The 14392-nt window shown below is 42.0% G+C and overlaps 1 protein-coding gene across 2 annotated transcripts in view; it reads right to left on the reverse strand.

Moving 5' to 3' along the window:
* Window positions 1-797: 797 nt before the first annotated feature.
* Window positions 798-14392, reverse strand: part of numbl (NUMB like endocytic adaptor protein) — an 84632-nt gene continuing 71037 nt past the window's right edge. For both annotated transcript variants that reach the window (XM_074680022.1, XM_074680021.1), the window contains exons 5-9: window positions 12127-12267; window positions 9010-9193; window positions 7924-8193; window positions 4491-4664; window positions 798-4371 (exon numbers count right to left, since the gene is read on the reverse strand). In XM_074680022.1, coding sequence (XP_074536123.1) covers window positions 3230-4371; window positions 4491-4664; window positions 7924-8193; window positions 9010-9193; window positions 12127-12267 — 1911 coding nt within the window. In that variant the 3' untranslated portion in view covers window positions 798-3229. The remainder of the gene's footprint in view (window positions 4372-4490; window positions 4665-7923; window positions 8194-9009; window positions 9194-12126; window positions 12268-14392) is intronic.

The raw sequence follows: 14392 nt of genomic DNA on the forward strand, positions 1-14392 counted from the left end.
CTTGCAAGTTGTGTGTGTGGTGGAGGAACCAACAGGTTTTAAGAAATGCATGCACCGTTTACCCGGTCATTTTTGACCCGCAACACCCCAGATGTCACTTTTTTTGAGGCCTTTGGAATTTACGAAAATGTTTAAAATTCCTTTTGTGGTGTTAAAATAGTTGTGTTTGAGGATTAGATCGAGGCCCATTCCAATACAAAAAAGTAAACAGTTTTTTTTTTTCAAACCTAAACTTGAAAACAGGTCAAAATTGACTCCAACACAATATAAAGGGTTAAACGGAAGTGATCCAGGCCTGTGGAGAAGCTCTGTGGTACAGTGTGTGAATTACACAACATGGAAATAATACATTCATCATATCAAGATCCAGGAATACCAACACTGACACATTACCTTGTAATTTAATGGTTTTAAACTGTCCGGCATTTGAGTCTTTGAATGTTTTTAAAATAGATTTAAAAAGCTGGTGAATTTCTCCAACCCAGGTGATGGAATTTTATCTATTTCTCTGCATGTTCTCTTTTTTTCCCCCCATCCTTTAGAGATGAGCCTGACACTCACTCCAAAGTCAAGAGGGAAAACTTGGAAACAAAGATCAAAAGTAAAAGGAGTCAGATCAATAACAGGAGACAGCCGACGACATCTCAGGAAGCAAAGTGAAAGCACAACAAAAGAAAACATGAAGCAGAAAAGAGATGGACTGAAAACTTAAAAGGACAAAAAGACACTTCATACAGGCATCAGCATGTGTAATATTATATTACTTTATTTATCTTTTGTACAATGTAATTACAATACAAATATGTAGGTTTAAATACAAAAATTCTGTAAATAAAGATTAAAAATAAATTCCACTGGTTTGCTTTGTTACCATCACTAAACTATGGTTTTACAATCAAGTTTATGAGGTCATTTAGTTTGCTTTAACGTGGAACACAATTAACCTACATTTATAATTTGGAGGCCGTGCAAACAAGAGTTGAGGACTAAAATATACTTTCAAAAAAAATAAAAGCAGTAATTTTATACGTGAATCAATCGGTAGAAAGAAAGATTTGGATTCGCTCAGTCAGGAAGAAATGTCGATCTGTTTAAAAAGAAAGGATTCAAACCCTGAAAGGACAGTTTCAGCTCTCTGAGAGGCAGCCTGTCAGACGGGCTCACCGCCACAGGAAGAGACCCAACGAGATAATTAAACTGTGGGGAGTTAATGAGCAGAAAACGCTATCAGAGGAAGTCCATACCCATACAATTTCATTACCAAGAAACATAATAAGAGCATCTCTAGCCAGGTTTCAGTTTTCAGAGAGGGTACAGAAATCATGAGAGACAGAGCCCTTCTTTAAAGACACTCTGTGATGTTCTTGAATCGACCTTGAGTTTGATGACTCATTCTAGACACAGAGTCGGAATAGAGAAAGCTTTTTTGACTTTAAGTGTAAGAAGTTTTACGTATATTAGAGAGGAATCTTGTTTGAGAGACTGTGGTTGTAAAATAAAAAGCACTTTTTTAGAAAACAGGAGAAATGTGTTGATCGTGAGGTTTTAAGAGTCAAGGAACATGAACAGAGAAGTGAAAGAAAAGGTCAGTCGGGGTTATGTTGTAGGCTTCACATGAATTTGTTTTGACTTCTTCTTTTCACAGACTCCTCACTTTTATCACATTTTATATCTTTTATTCTTTTCAGACATCCTCCATCTCTTTAAGGTATGACTCTTTGCTCTCCTTCAATCTTTCACATACATTTGATCCTTTTTTCATTCTTAGCTCTTCTGAATTAAACTCTCCACCTGTCAACTCAATTTCTGATAAATCTACATCAATAACAAATCCAGATTTTGGTCCACACTGCTCATGTTCCTCGTCTCTTTTCACCTCCACATAACAACACCCGGATTTGCAATGAGCGCAGTACTGCTGCAGCTGACACAGTAGTACAGAGTGAGATACAAAATCATATAGTACATGAAGACTATACCCTGTGTTTGAACATATTAAAGGATCTATGAATGTAGGAATCTAGTGCATCATTTTCTCAAGCAGTTGCACAGTGTTAAAGATATTTTCTGTTTGTTTCCACTGAGTTATCAACATTCCTCGGATGTTTTGGGAGAAGATAGAGTCCTGTTGGACTCACTGTGCTGTATTGTCCGGAGTGTCTGAGTGCTGTATGTCCTGAAGTCATTTTTCATGTCCCAGTAACCCTTGATGTTGTTACGCTTTCTGTAAGAGAAATGGGGGCACAGAGCCAAAGTGAAGCCGTGTCCGCCTCACCAGCAGTGAAGCGTTTGTATGTGAGAGGCTGACGGGTGGAAGAAACATGCTGCTATTTACATGACTGTGTCACATGTTGCACTACGCACTGCTGTACTGTCGGTCAGCGCTTGCTACTTGGTTCCTGCTGCATGACTCTCTGCTGCTCTGATACCTGTCTGCTACCTGTGGTTTCCTTTCTTTTTCTGGTGCAACTTAATAAATAACGCTCCTGGAACGCTGCTGTAAAGGTTTAAGTTTCATGTGTATAACTTGTTGGAATTAAAAAAAAAGAAACACAATAAATAAAATAGTTTTGGCCATAAATCTCTACTGTTAGTCAGTAAGTCCTTTTGGGTCGATAGGGTCGCGTCTCACATCATTGGCAAGTCCTCTCAGGTATCTAGACTCTCGCTGTGCTCGGCTAAGATCAGCATCAGTCTGATCACCAGTCAACAAATTGCTTCTCGGCCTCTCTGCACGTCTTGTGATGCAGCAATATCCGCTAAACTCTCCTCCAAAATCTCCACCAGATAAATAACATCTCATTCGTCGTTTGGAATGCATCTGTGTGGAGTCCCTTTTTAAAGAAAGGAACCGCTGAGCTGTGTCCCCGGTGTTATTCTCAGGGAGGCACGTACAGTACATCCAGGGACTCGTGGCAGGTAAAGCAAAGCCAGAGTGGAGAAGTGAAAGCAAGGGAGGGAGGTGGTTAGCAGGTGGAGTGGATGGATATAGCCCATCAAGTCCAGGCAGCACAAGACCTGATGTTCCTGTAGCAGCCCAGCAATCCGCCAGCTTCCGCCAAAACTCTCAAAGGAGTGTAAAGAAAGCAATCAATAACGTAGTAGCACTGACTCCTATGAGGGCTTTTAGTTAGATGCTAGGCTGCCACAGGTCAGATGCTAGGCTAACCTCAAGGACTTGCATCCTGTTCTCACTAAGCAGAGATGCTGGAATCAGAGCCAGGCTCCCTCAGGCTTTAATTCCAGTGCTCGAGCAGCTTTGGGAGGACAACTCTGGCTCCACTTCAAAAGACTTTTGAAGATTGTTGGAGAACGGGTTAGGGGCTGCAGCTGGCGCCGCATTGCCAGGCGCCGGCTTGGCCTCCAGTGCCGCCCACTTGGCCTCGAAACGGTCATCGTCTTGTGAAGCCGTAGGTGCTGGAGCTGTTAGCTGGCTGCCCTCTGGCGGCCAGCTGCTACTGCTGCTGGGGGTCCCGTTCTGCAGGTCCATCATGCTACTTTGTGGAGGGAGGCCGTTAATTGTTGTTGATAGTGGTGGAGTGGAAAACCCTGTGGTGTCCCCAACTACATTCGGTGCTCCTGAGTAAGAATGGTGTGGCCCGACTGATCCAAGCACCCCCACTTTGGGTCCTCCAACTGCTGAGCCCATGGTGCCCCCTGCGCCAGACGACCCTGTGGCGGTGCAGAAGACATTAGCCACCATTTGAGACGGTGTGATGCCAACCACAGGCACGCTGGCGTTGGGGTAGGTCATGCTGCTGGCCAAGCCTGGCATGTAGGTCTGCATAGGCACAAATGCCGGCTGGACAGGCTGGCTGGCGAACATTCCCACAGGGGCTGGAGTGGCGTCAAAAGCCAGGGGGAAGGGCTGCATGGAGCTGGGGAGGGAGCCTTGAGGGATGGTGGGCTGCATCATTGGTGCCCCTGTCATACTTGGACCAGACATGGTGGGGATGGACATCGAGGGTAGAGACATAGGAGGGCCTGTAACTGGAGGGCCTGGTATTAGGGGAACTGATGATATAGAGATGGGTTGGAGGGGCATCTGGGTCGGACCTGAGAGACCAGAAGGACCCGAGATGAGCGGTTTGGACATGGTGCCAAGAGCAAGAGGGACTGTGGAGGCAACAGCTGCCTGACTGGACATCTGCTGGTTGGATACAGAGGGGGGTCCGGGGATAGTGGGGATGGTGGGACCTGGAGGAGGGGTCTGCTGAGCCTTGACAGCCTTGGAGACCTCTTCCAGCCATCTTTCTGCCTCGGAGGGCGTACGCCTGTGTCCACTCTGCATCTGCATCTGCATCTGCATGGCCACAGAAACTGGAGGAGGGGAGCTGAGAGGAGGCTCGGGCTGCACCCAGGAAGAGGTGGCTGTGAGGATAAAGTTAAAGATTTAGTAAGTGTGAAAATTTACTCACCACTGGGTTCAGTTTAGCGCCTGTTCTTTGAAAAAATCAATCGGGGTATTGATCGGATGCAGATTTCCTTACCCTGTGGTGGTGCAGGTGGTGGGGGCAGGATGGGGGGCACGGTGCAGGCTGGAGGACCGTTTGCAGACGGGTTGGAGAAGAGCTCATCTGATGGCTTGGTGAGGGAGGCGTTTATTTGACCACACAGGGCGTTAATACTACTGTCTCCCTCTCCTGGTAACCCCATATCCATCTCTGAAACCAGCGAGAAAGAAAGGGAGCCGCAGGAGGGGAATACAAAAAAAGGAAGAAATAGGAGAAAGGAAGGAAGATAAAAAAAAAACAGAGGGAGAGAAATATTCATTAGTTTGTGTAACAGACCCAGTTAGCATCAAAAGCATTGAAACTGGAGCAGAAGAAGACTTTGATGTTTGCCTCTTTTGACCTAAAAAAACACTAAAAACACAACTTCTCATCGCAAACATTATGTTGGGATAATTGGGAATCTCTTATTAAAAATAACAAGGTTCACACTAAGTCACAACACCGCTCACAGACCGAGCTGAATTGTGCAAACAACCCTGAAACATGCAGTGTTATACTTAGTGTACGTTTCAGCCTGTTATGTCATTGCTTTGTGCCTCATCATGACTCAGGGGGAGCTGAATCTGGCTCAGTTTATCTGTGTTTTTAAAGCAGCTGAAACTGATCGCAGCAGAGAGGGATTATGCAGCATAATGTTCCTCTCTGACAATGACTGCAGCTTTAAACCTCCACAGCACCGAGCACAGATATAAATAGACATCACATCTTATCCCTCCTTCTGGCCTGTGGTTTCTCACTTTAAAAAGATGTTTTTTTATCCTTTATTTCTTTTTATATTATCTTTAGAATTTATATATTTCATTTTTATATTATTGTATATATCTTTATATTTCATATTTTATTTTCATATTTTTTCAAATAATTTTTTGCAATTTTGTTGTACTTTGTTGCAATGACAAATAAAGTTCAATTCTAGTTTTTCTCTTGATTACAATCCAGACCCCTTTTGACTAAAACCTTTACATTAAGCCGTTGTTTATTATTTATTAATTTATTATCACTAATATTAGCAGTGTATTTAGTTCCCTTCATGTTTAATAAAATTCAGTTCAAGTTAAAAACCACGTAAGACGAATCACCTGGTTTGGTTATTCTTACATCAGGACAGTAACTTTCAGTAACATTCAGGAAGTAAAAACATCTTGCACAGTGGAGGACAGTGTGAGCCTCCTGTCTTTGAAACACCAGCCTTCATTTTCCGAGAATATAGTTGTGAGTTGCATTCGGTGTGCAGGAAGAGAAACTTTTGCTCTACAGCTCCTCAATCTGTGTGTCAGGAGGGATATAACAGACTGTTTCTGATGTGTATCGTCAAAGACGTCTGGTCCTGCCAAGCAGAAACCTCTGGTCTAAGACTATGAGACAATGCAGAAGTGCTGAAATCTGCTGTTCCTCCAGTATCCACTTGAGGCTGGCTCTGGAAGTGCTGAAAGCCACATACACTCCAAGCCAAAAAAAAAATCTGTTTTCACTTCAGAAATTAAACTATTTACAGCCTGGTTCAAAAATCGTCTCCTGCCTGAATCGATGATTTCATTATCGGCTCACACTGTACAAAGGGTGATTTTTTTTCTAACTCGGCAGTTTAGAGGATATTAAGATCATGAGCTCATCCAATCAGAGGCACAGCTCAGCTCATGTGACTTACAGGCACCCTATAGCTGTGCTCGAAGCCCTTGCCACTTCCAATATGGCCAGGATAGCCGATCTGCTTCAAAATCAGTTTCAGGAACACACAAGTAACATCGGGAGACACTTGGGGAGACTATTTCTTTCTATTAAAAGAGGTTTGTCCTCCCCACTGTTGTTCACTGAATGCTATAAAAGGCTCTGAAAATTGAATTTTTTAACAAATTTCTGCTTTTGTGCAAACTGATGAAGGCTAATAGATTTATGTCCACATAGCACTTTTTTTTTTTTTGGTGTGATGAAAAGAAAAGGAATTTTTCAATTTTACTGTGAGCTCCAGAGAAGGAACTCAAATATGCACAAATCTAACTTTTCTTGGGTGCATTTCATTTAATTATTTGCAGCAATGTTAATATTGATGGGTCAGATTTTGGGGGTTTTTTTTGGCATGCATCTGATTATCGTAGAGGTGTGGTCTCAAAGTGAAGTTAGTCAATCATCGACCACATCTCAAACCTCTGTGCTGCTTCTTTCTTCACACATGTAACCCTGTCTCGTCAGTGTGCTCTGTGCTCCTCCACGCTGTGAGTTCTGCAGGGAGAGTGCTGGAGGTGTGTTCAAGGTCTCCCATTAAAGATTTTTCAGCGCTTTGTTCCACAGAGATCCACTCTGTGATCCCTCTCTTTCCTGAGACTTGTCAGTGTCCCACAGAGCACAGAAGCACTCCTCACATGTGTGTATGTCTGTGTGTGAGTGTGTTTCTCTCAGTGCAGATGCAGGTTCAAGGGCAGACAGAAGGCTTGCTGAAGGCTAACCAGGACAGCTGATTGACCGCACAAATCAATACGCACATTGTTCAGAGAGAGTCACAAGGGAGCAGGGAGGCAGTGGAATTGGCTGCTGTAGCTAAGTGTGTGCGTCTGTGTACGTCTCTGTGTGTGTATGTGATCCAGGGTGAAAGGGGAACATCATGTTTGTGAGATTCACAACCGCTGAATATATACACTAAGCATCATGGGAGATTAGAGGATGATATGGAAGTAGTGAATGGTAGGAATGGAGAAGGTGTGGGAGTGGAATGTTGAGGTTTGGTGCTTCAGTCAGACGACTCAACTCTCATCTCTGCTAATGACTGTAATCAGCCTCCCACCTGAGTGCTCTGATCTGGCACCATACAGAGTGGGTGTGTCTGTTTGTCTGTGTGTGTGTCTGCATATATATTAACCTGCGAGTGATAAATCAGTAAGTGTTTGTTATCTTGTGAAAAACGCACAGATCTCAGAGTTATACATGTCTGATTGTCGGTACTGCCATAAACAACAATAAAACATGGCTTCAAACAAGGATCGTTATTTTTCTTCTTGACCTAAAACTAAAGAAGGCAGGTCATGGGATAAGATTTAAGATTATTTAAGATTTATAACCTTTTTTTTTCATTTACGTGTGTATTTTATGCTGTTATTTGGAGAGACAAGACAGTCGTCAGCGTAGGAAGCTGGGAAGAGAAAGTGGGACGTGACACGCAGTCAAACCAGTGCTCTGGTTGTGCGACTTTCTGATCGAAAAAATTAAAAATATTCACAAGAAACAAAAAGTTTTGATGTTTGAAGTAGGATAAAACATTTTCAAAACAATAGCTAATGCTGCATCCATCTGCTAAAACCTCTCTGCTACTTTTCTCTTCAGATGTGTGTTATCTCACATCAGTCCCTGACCCCAAAACAGAAAGGACAGCAGGTCAGCACTACAGCAGTCTGACTTCAGGAACTCTTGAACTCACCGGGGTTCTTGGTCTGGAAGTCGGTCTTGCGCTGCAGTGTGGACGGCAGGTCGTTGAGGCGGAGCGACAGCTGCCTCTTGAAGGGTGAGTTCTTCTGACTGAGGGCAGGAAATCCCCTGAATGAGCCCTGACGTACCAGCTGCTCTATGGGCGCGTGGCGGCGAGGGATAGCATGCGGTCCGCCGGGTGCTGACCGATCCATGGGGGATGCTGCACCCTCGGGTGGGGAAGCTGTGCCGGGTGGGAGAGCAGGGATGGCAGAGGATTGGTCTGAAGGAGAGGGGGAGTTTCAGGGTCATGGCATAGTCCACTAGAATCAGGTCCCAAAACCAAATAGAAAATTGTTTGAACCTGCATTATTTCTGTTGACCAGCAGGAGGAGACTGTAGTTATGAAAATACTTCATTATATTAATTCTGATGAGAAAAAGTAACCCACTTTTTAATGAATTTGTTGCTTCACCAAACATTTTCTACTACTTTTGATTGATGGGTTGCTTCCACTGTGGTCTTGCAACAAGAATAGAAGAGTAATGAGAGGTTTTGTTGTTTACATGCGGTTATTTCTGCTCCAAAAAACCAAGATGGCAACAGGACAAATGCCCAAATGAAGGTGGCATCATAAAAAAATGAGCGTCATCTAGGGATGGGTACCTTTCACATTTGAAATGATACGGTACCTAGCAATCGGTACCGGTACTCAACGATACCAATTTTCAGTACTTTTTTGTGTTTATGTGGTAAAAAATATCAGTTTCTTTAATCAAATATTTTTCAATTTAACATATTTATTCCTCAGTATATAACCCTGTAATGCTGTGTTCATGTCCAGCATGGAAAATCACCTACTCTTCCACTCCCTTACAGTCACAAGGATGCATTTAGGTACCCAAACATGGTACCTTTTGATTTTACATGAATCCGTAACCGGTACTTTTGACAGAATTCAGTCAGTACCCATTAAAGTACCTAACTCGGTACCCATCTATAGTGTCATTACTTTTCTCATTGTGTGCTTGACTTCAACATTTTAGGGATTACTTCGTTGACTACATGCGCACACTGAGAATAGGCTGTTAAAGTCTACCTTTCTTCTTGTCCTGCATTTTGTCGTCACTGCTGGAGGAGTTGGCGCGGAAGGAGCCGTCACGCACAAACAGGGTGCGAATGGTGTCAAAAGAAGCTGTCACGCCGCACTCCTTCTCCCTGCGCTGCTTCCTCTCCAGACACGCAGCAAACGCACAGCCGACAGCGTGGCTCAGTCTCTCCCCCTAGAGGCAGGGAAACATTAGTTGGGACAATTTAAACATCAAGACCACACTACAGCTTCATTGTTTGTTATTTTATGAGTTTCTACATCCACAGACACTGCAGCAGAATCAGGGTACAATGTCAATCTCCAATCTCTCTGAGTGCAGCCTGGGTTTTGCTCCACAGTCCTGACTGCAGCTGTTTCCAGCCTGCTGTTTGTAATTCAACCAACCACCAGCACAACCAGCTGCAGAGGAGACAGCTCGGTTTAAGATGAGCGCACAGAGATATGGAGTGTGATGGAAATAGAGACAGACAGAGATGGACAGATAACTCTACAGGCTTCTGTCTAATCCCCTCTCCTAATCCCACAGGTCTGTGCCATGCTAGCCTCCATCCACATTAATAATCCGACTCACAGTCTAAGCTGATGAAACCACCGTCGTGTTGAGACCGCGGTGCTCCAGGACGCTTTCAACTCTGCTGTAGTTGGTTTTAAATTACAACTTCAAGGTCAGTGAAACAGACATCCACGAGGTCGCAAACCGCCCTGACTACAACAATCACAAGAACAGCACAACAACCTGTTCATGAGTTACTTTGGACGTTGTCTACAAATAGAAATGCTTTCTTCTCATGATACCAACACAATGCTGATGATTTCAATCATGATTATTTAATTTCTTTTTTTTAATAACACATTTCTGGTTAGGTCTATAATGAGTCAAAGATGAAGTTTAAACTTTTAAGAAGTCAAAGAAAAAACAATTTTGGATGATTTTCTTGATCCCTCACTCTAATGAAGACAGACGGTCATTATTGATAAGCACTTTGTAAATTTGAAGTATTAGTTAAAGTGAAAATAGTTTGAAAAATGTGTAATCAAAACTTACCTTTTGTGCTTCATAGTTTTAGTTCAGCATAGTTGACAACAACTCAAAACATTTTTCCCATTTGGTCGATAAAAAGCTATTAACATTTACTAATTACTTTCAGTCAAATAGTTCCTGCTCTTTTTATTTAGCCGATCAAAACCTGCTTTCAAGGCTGTACCAACAATTAAATCTGCAACATTTCTTTCTGCATTTTCTAAATGCTGCTGTGCTGCTTGTGCTGACTGATAAAGGGAAGGAAAGTTTGTTACACACTGATAAAACTGTTACCATAGAGGAATGATCCAAACTCCAAGAAACAGACATTCTGTCCTTGTGCATCAAGGCTTCCCTCGGCTGTTATAAACTTTCAAAAGAAACTTTTTTCACCATGCCGTAACTTATTTTTGTAATCTTAACCAGGGTTGCAAAAGGGTGGATAATTTCCAATTAATTTGGGGAAATTTCCTAAAACTTTACATGGAAATTGTAGCTTGGGGATATTGGAATTTTTCACAGGTTTGTTGCCATCAGCCTGAATGAATTTTTCTAAAAGTTGGATTGCTAAAAAACTTATATTTTTCACCTTTTATGGTTTTTGTTGCTCTATGAAAGAAACCTTTAAATATCTACAGCTGAAAAAACTGATTTATAAATGTGGGTGTATTTGCATGTATTTTTGCTAATGATAATTATTTATGCCTTTATTCATAACGGTTAGAACCGGTTAGAGAAACTTCCTGGAAATTCACTTATAATGCCATTTAAAAAATATAGCATTAGTCATGTTTGCATGCAGAACTGCTTTAAAGACAACTGAAATGTTGATTATTTATACATGTATATGACCAGGCAAACGCAGTTTCTATAAATTCCTAAAAATTTCTGGTCAATATCTGAAAATTCTCATAGAAAGTTTCCAACTTTGACTATTCCCAGAATTGCTCAACCCGAGTATTTTACCGTCATATTCACAGTAACTGGCGACAAAGTTTTTTTCTGCATATATTTCTCTTAACAGCAGAGGATTGTGGGGAAAAAAATCAGTAATAATGCTGTCAAAGAAGTATTACCAATTATACATTCAATCATTTTACAGTAGCTTATTATACAATTAATAATTTTGCAATAAAATACATTTTAATAATTTAATTTATTTCAATATTATTAATTTATATTGTATTTTTACATAAATATAGCTATTATTTTATTCTATTATTGTATTTTATCATTTATTTATATTTAATTTATTTTTTCATTTTTATTTTTATTTTATACATTTGCAATTTTGTCGTTTGCAATTTCATTGTACTTGTTGCAATGACAAATAAAGTTCTATTCTAATTTTGCTTTGCTGCCAGTGAGCAACCACGAAATTCACAGCAACCTTTTTTAACTGCAACTTGTAAACCTGGGGTCAAACATGGACTCACGTCTACATTCAGGATAGATTTTACTAGTTCGCTGATTCTGCTGCAAGAAAATGACTAAATTACTCAAATTGGATCGAGTTCAAAGAAATTTTTGTCCGTTATCTTTACCACATTACACTGTCAGGGGTCATGGATCGAGTGTGTTCAAAGTGTCATTGGTAGAAATACAGGGTACACCCCTGACAGACCCCCAGTCTATTACAGGGCTACATGTAGAGGAAAAACAACCTTTCACACACACATCTACAGATAATTTAGAGAGACCGTACATGGGGAAAACATGGAAACTCCACACATAGAGTTCCTGCCTAGCTGGAAATAAAAACCATCATCATTCTTGTTGTGAGGCAACAGTGGCAAAGGGAGTCATATTATGGTTACATAAAGAGCAACTGCATTTATATATAGTTTAACTTCCTGTGTTTCTTCATATTAAAATAAATACTGCAGACAGAGAACGCAGCAATGTGAACGTTTCCCAAACATCAAGCAACCCTCCCCTGACTACAGGGACCATGAATAGACGACCCCCTGAGCTAGGTTAAGAGGCAAGTGGCACAGGAGGTAGAGGAACAAGATGTCTTGTCTTTGTCTGTTTAAGCAGTGAAAATCCTTGAGGGGTGGACAAAAGGTTAATTGACCCCTCACCGAGTCTTTCAGAGCCATGAAGCAGTGACACATCCAACGCCTGGTGGTGCCATCTCTGCAGATGTAGGAGAAGGCCTTGTCGTAGTTCCGATCAGGAGCGCAGAATGAAACCTTCTCTATGGTCTGGTCCACAATGAGGTCCTGAGAGAGACACACAGACAGAAAGAGGTCAGAGGGAATCAAATTCAGTCAACACAGTGGACCTGATCCAGACGGCAGATCACATCAGATCACACCTGACACTGCTCTGCTCTCTAACAGCAGCTTAACCCATGACAGACAGGAAGTAAAGCTTCACACGAGCTGCAAGGCTGATCCAATGCTTGACACTCCGCTTTCAACCTCAGTTAACCCCATGAAACTCCTCTCACTCCAGCCTATTTACACATCCTGCAACAACAGAAAAGAAAGTGTCTATACGGACTAATGACACTGAACCCTCCTTTCATCTCTGAGATGATTCCACCACTCATTCGTCCTGTAACAAAAGCTTCATTCAGCCCGACTCCAGTGTCTATAGCCACTGTAGAGGAAACCAAGAGGGGCCTTTCCTTTTCTCTGTGTACATTCAGGGGCCCCTGGCTTATCGAGGAACAGAAAGAGAAAGAAAACAGGAGGAGAGAAGGAGAGGAGAGGGTTCACACACTCATCCACTTACTTCCTTCCTCTCGTCTGGTGTGGAAGAAAACAAAGAGCAAGGGGGATTAGCATAGGAAGAAGGAGGCAAGAGAGGAGACAAGGAGGATATATTTTCGGGGAATGAAATGGGATAATAACAGCTGAGTCTCTGAGAGGTCTAAAAGAAATGAAGGAGGATGTTGGTTCAAAAAGCTGCAATATATTTAAGTGTGTATGTTTTCTTCTTTAAAGAAAAGTAGAGATCAAAGTGTGTGTTCTTGTGTGTAACGATGACTCAGATTATGTCCCTGAATTGTTGAAAGGAAGAATGGCACCGTGTGACGCACAGCGGCTCATCCATGCAGCGGAGCCTCTGTGCCCTGAGCTCACAATGAAGACTTTACAGGTCCTTTCTGTTCAAGCCTTATGAAGGTCTTACTGCGCACACACACACACACACACACACACACACACACACACACACACACACACACACACACACACACACACACACACACACACACACACACACATATATATGTACATCACTTTCACTGAGGGCGGGAAATGTCTGAATAATGTCTGTGTGGGTGTCATTAGGCATGCTCGCTGATTCACAGACGGAGGCTGAACTGATGGTACGAAGTGAGAAAGAAAGAAAGAAAGAAAGAAAGAAAGAAAGAAAGAAAGAAAGAAAGAAAGAAAGAAAGAAAGAAAGAAAGAAAGAAAGAAAGAAAGAAAGAAAGAAAGAAAAATTAAATCTGTACTAAGGTTACATCTGAACATGACGTGTGTTCCAACTTTTATCCGGCGAATGATTCTGTCATCTTGTTTGTGATTTGTTTGTTTGCTGTTTTCACAGAAAGGTCCACAGTGTGTCCAAACACATGAATCAAAAAACGAACATACCGTTCTGAACAGTTGGAGTGTGGAGACAATGAGCCTCATTCACCAAATGTTCTGATGGTGAAATTACTTCACACACAGCTCTCCAGAAGATCCTGACATTAAATAGAGTTTTTTGTCTGAGACTAATTTTTATGTGAGGGCAAAATCTACAAAGCAACACATAAAACTTCAGACATTTAAAGGATCACAATTTACACGCAGGAATTAAGCTTGCAGAAACAAGTTTCTGTTTTCCATGAGTGCATGGATAAAGAAAGGTGGATGCTCAAAGAAAAACTAACAAACAGAACTTGCCGGTTACATTGTTTTTGTCAGATTTGGGATTTCTTGTCAATAATTCCTGAATACTCTTAGATAAAACATCCATCTGAAGGGGAAATGACACAGAGATTAAAGAGCTGGGAGAAAGGAGGAGAAGCACAGAGGGATCTGGAGGGGTGAGGTTGTGTGTGTGGCCTCTAAATATAAGAAAAACAGAAGGAGAAAGAAAGAGACGCTCTTTCTCTCATCTATTCTCTGCAGCTCTTTATTCTGCACAGCTTTGAATAGAAGCACAGCGAGCTGCACTCACTCTGTAGGAGGCCTCCCCAGCCACCAGACACTCCTCAAACATGTGTGTGTGTGTGTGTGTGTGTGTGTGTGTGTGTGTGTGTGTGTGTGTTTCCGTGTTTACTTGATCTTCCCTCCTCCGCTAAGCACCTTCATCTAGAAACCATGAGTCACATATGTCAGCGCTGAA

The sequence above is a fragment of the Halichoeres trimaculatus genome, unplaced genomic scaffold, assembly GCF_033239565.1.
Source record: "Halichoeres trimaculatus isolate MK-OKI-2021-1 unplaced genomic scaffold, fHalTri1.1 fHalTri1_scaffold_9, whole genome shotgun sequence".
Taxonomy (NCBI): Eukaryota; Metazoa; Chordata; class Actinopteri; order Labriformes; family Labridae; genus Halichoeres; species Halichoeres trimaculatus.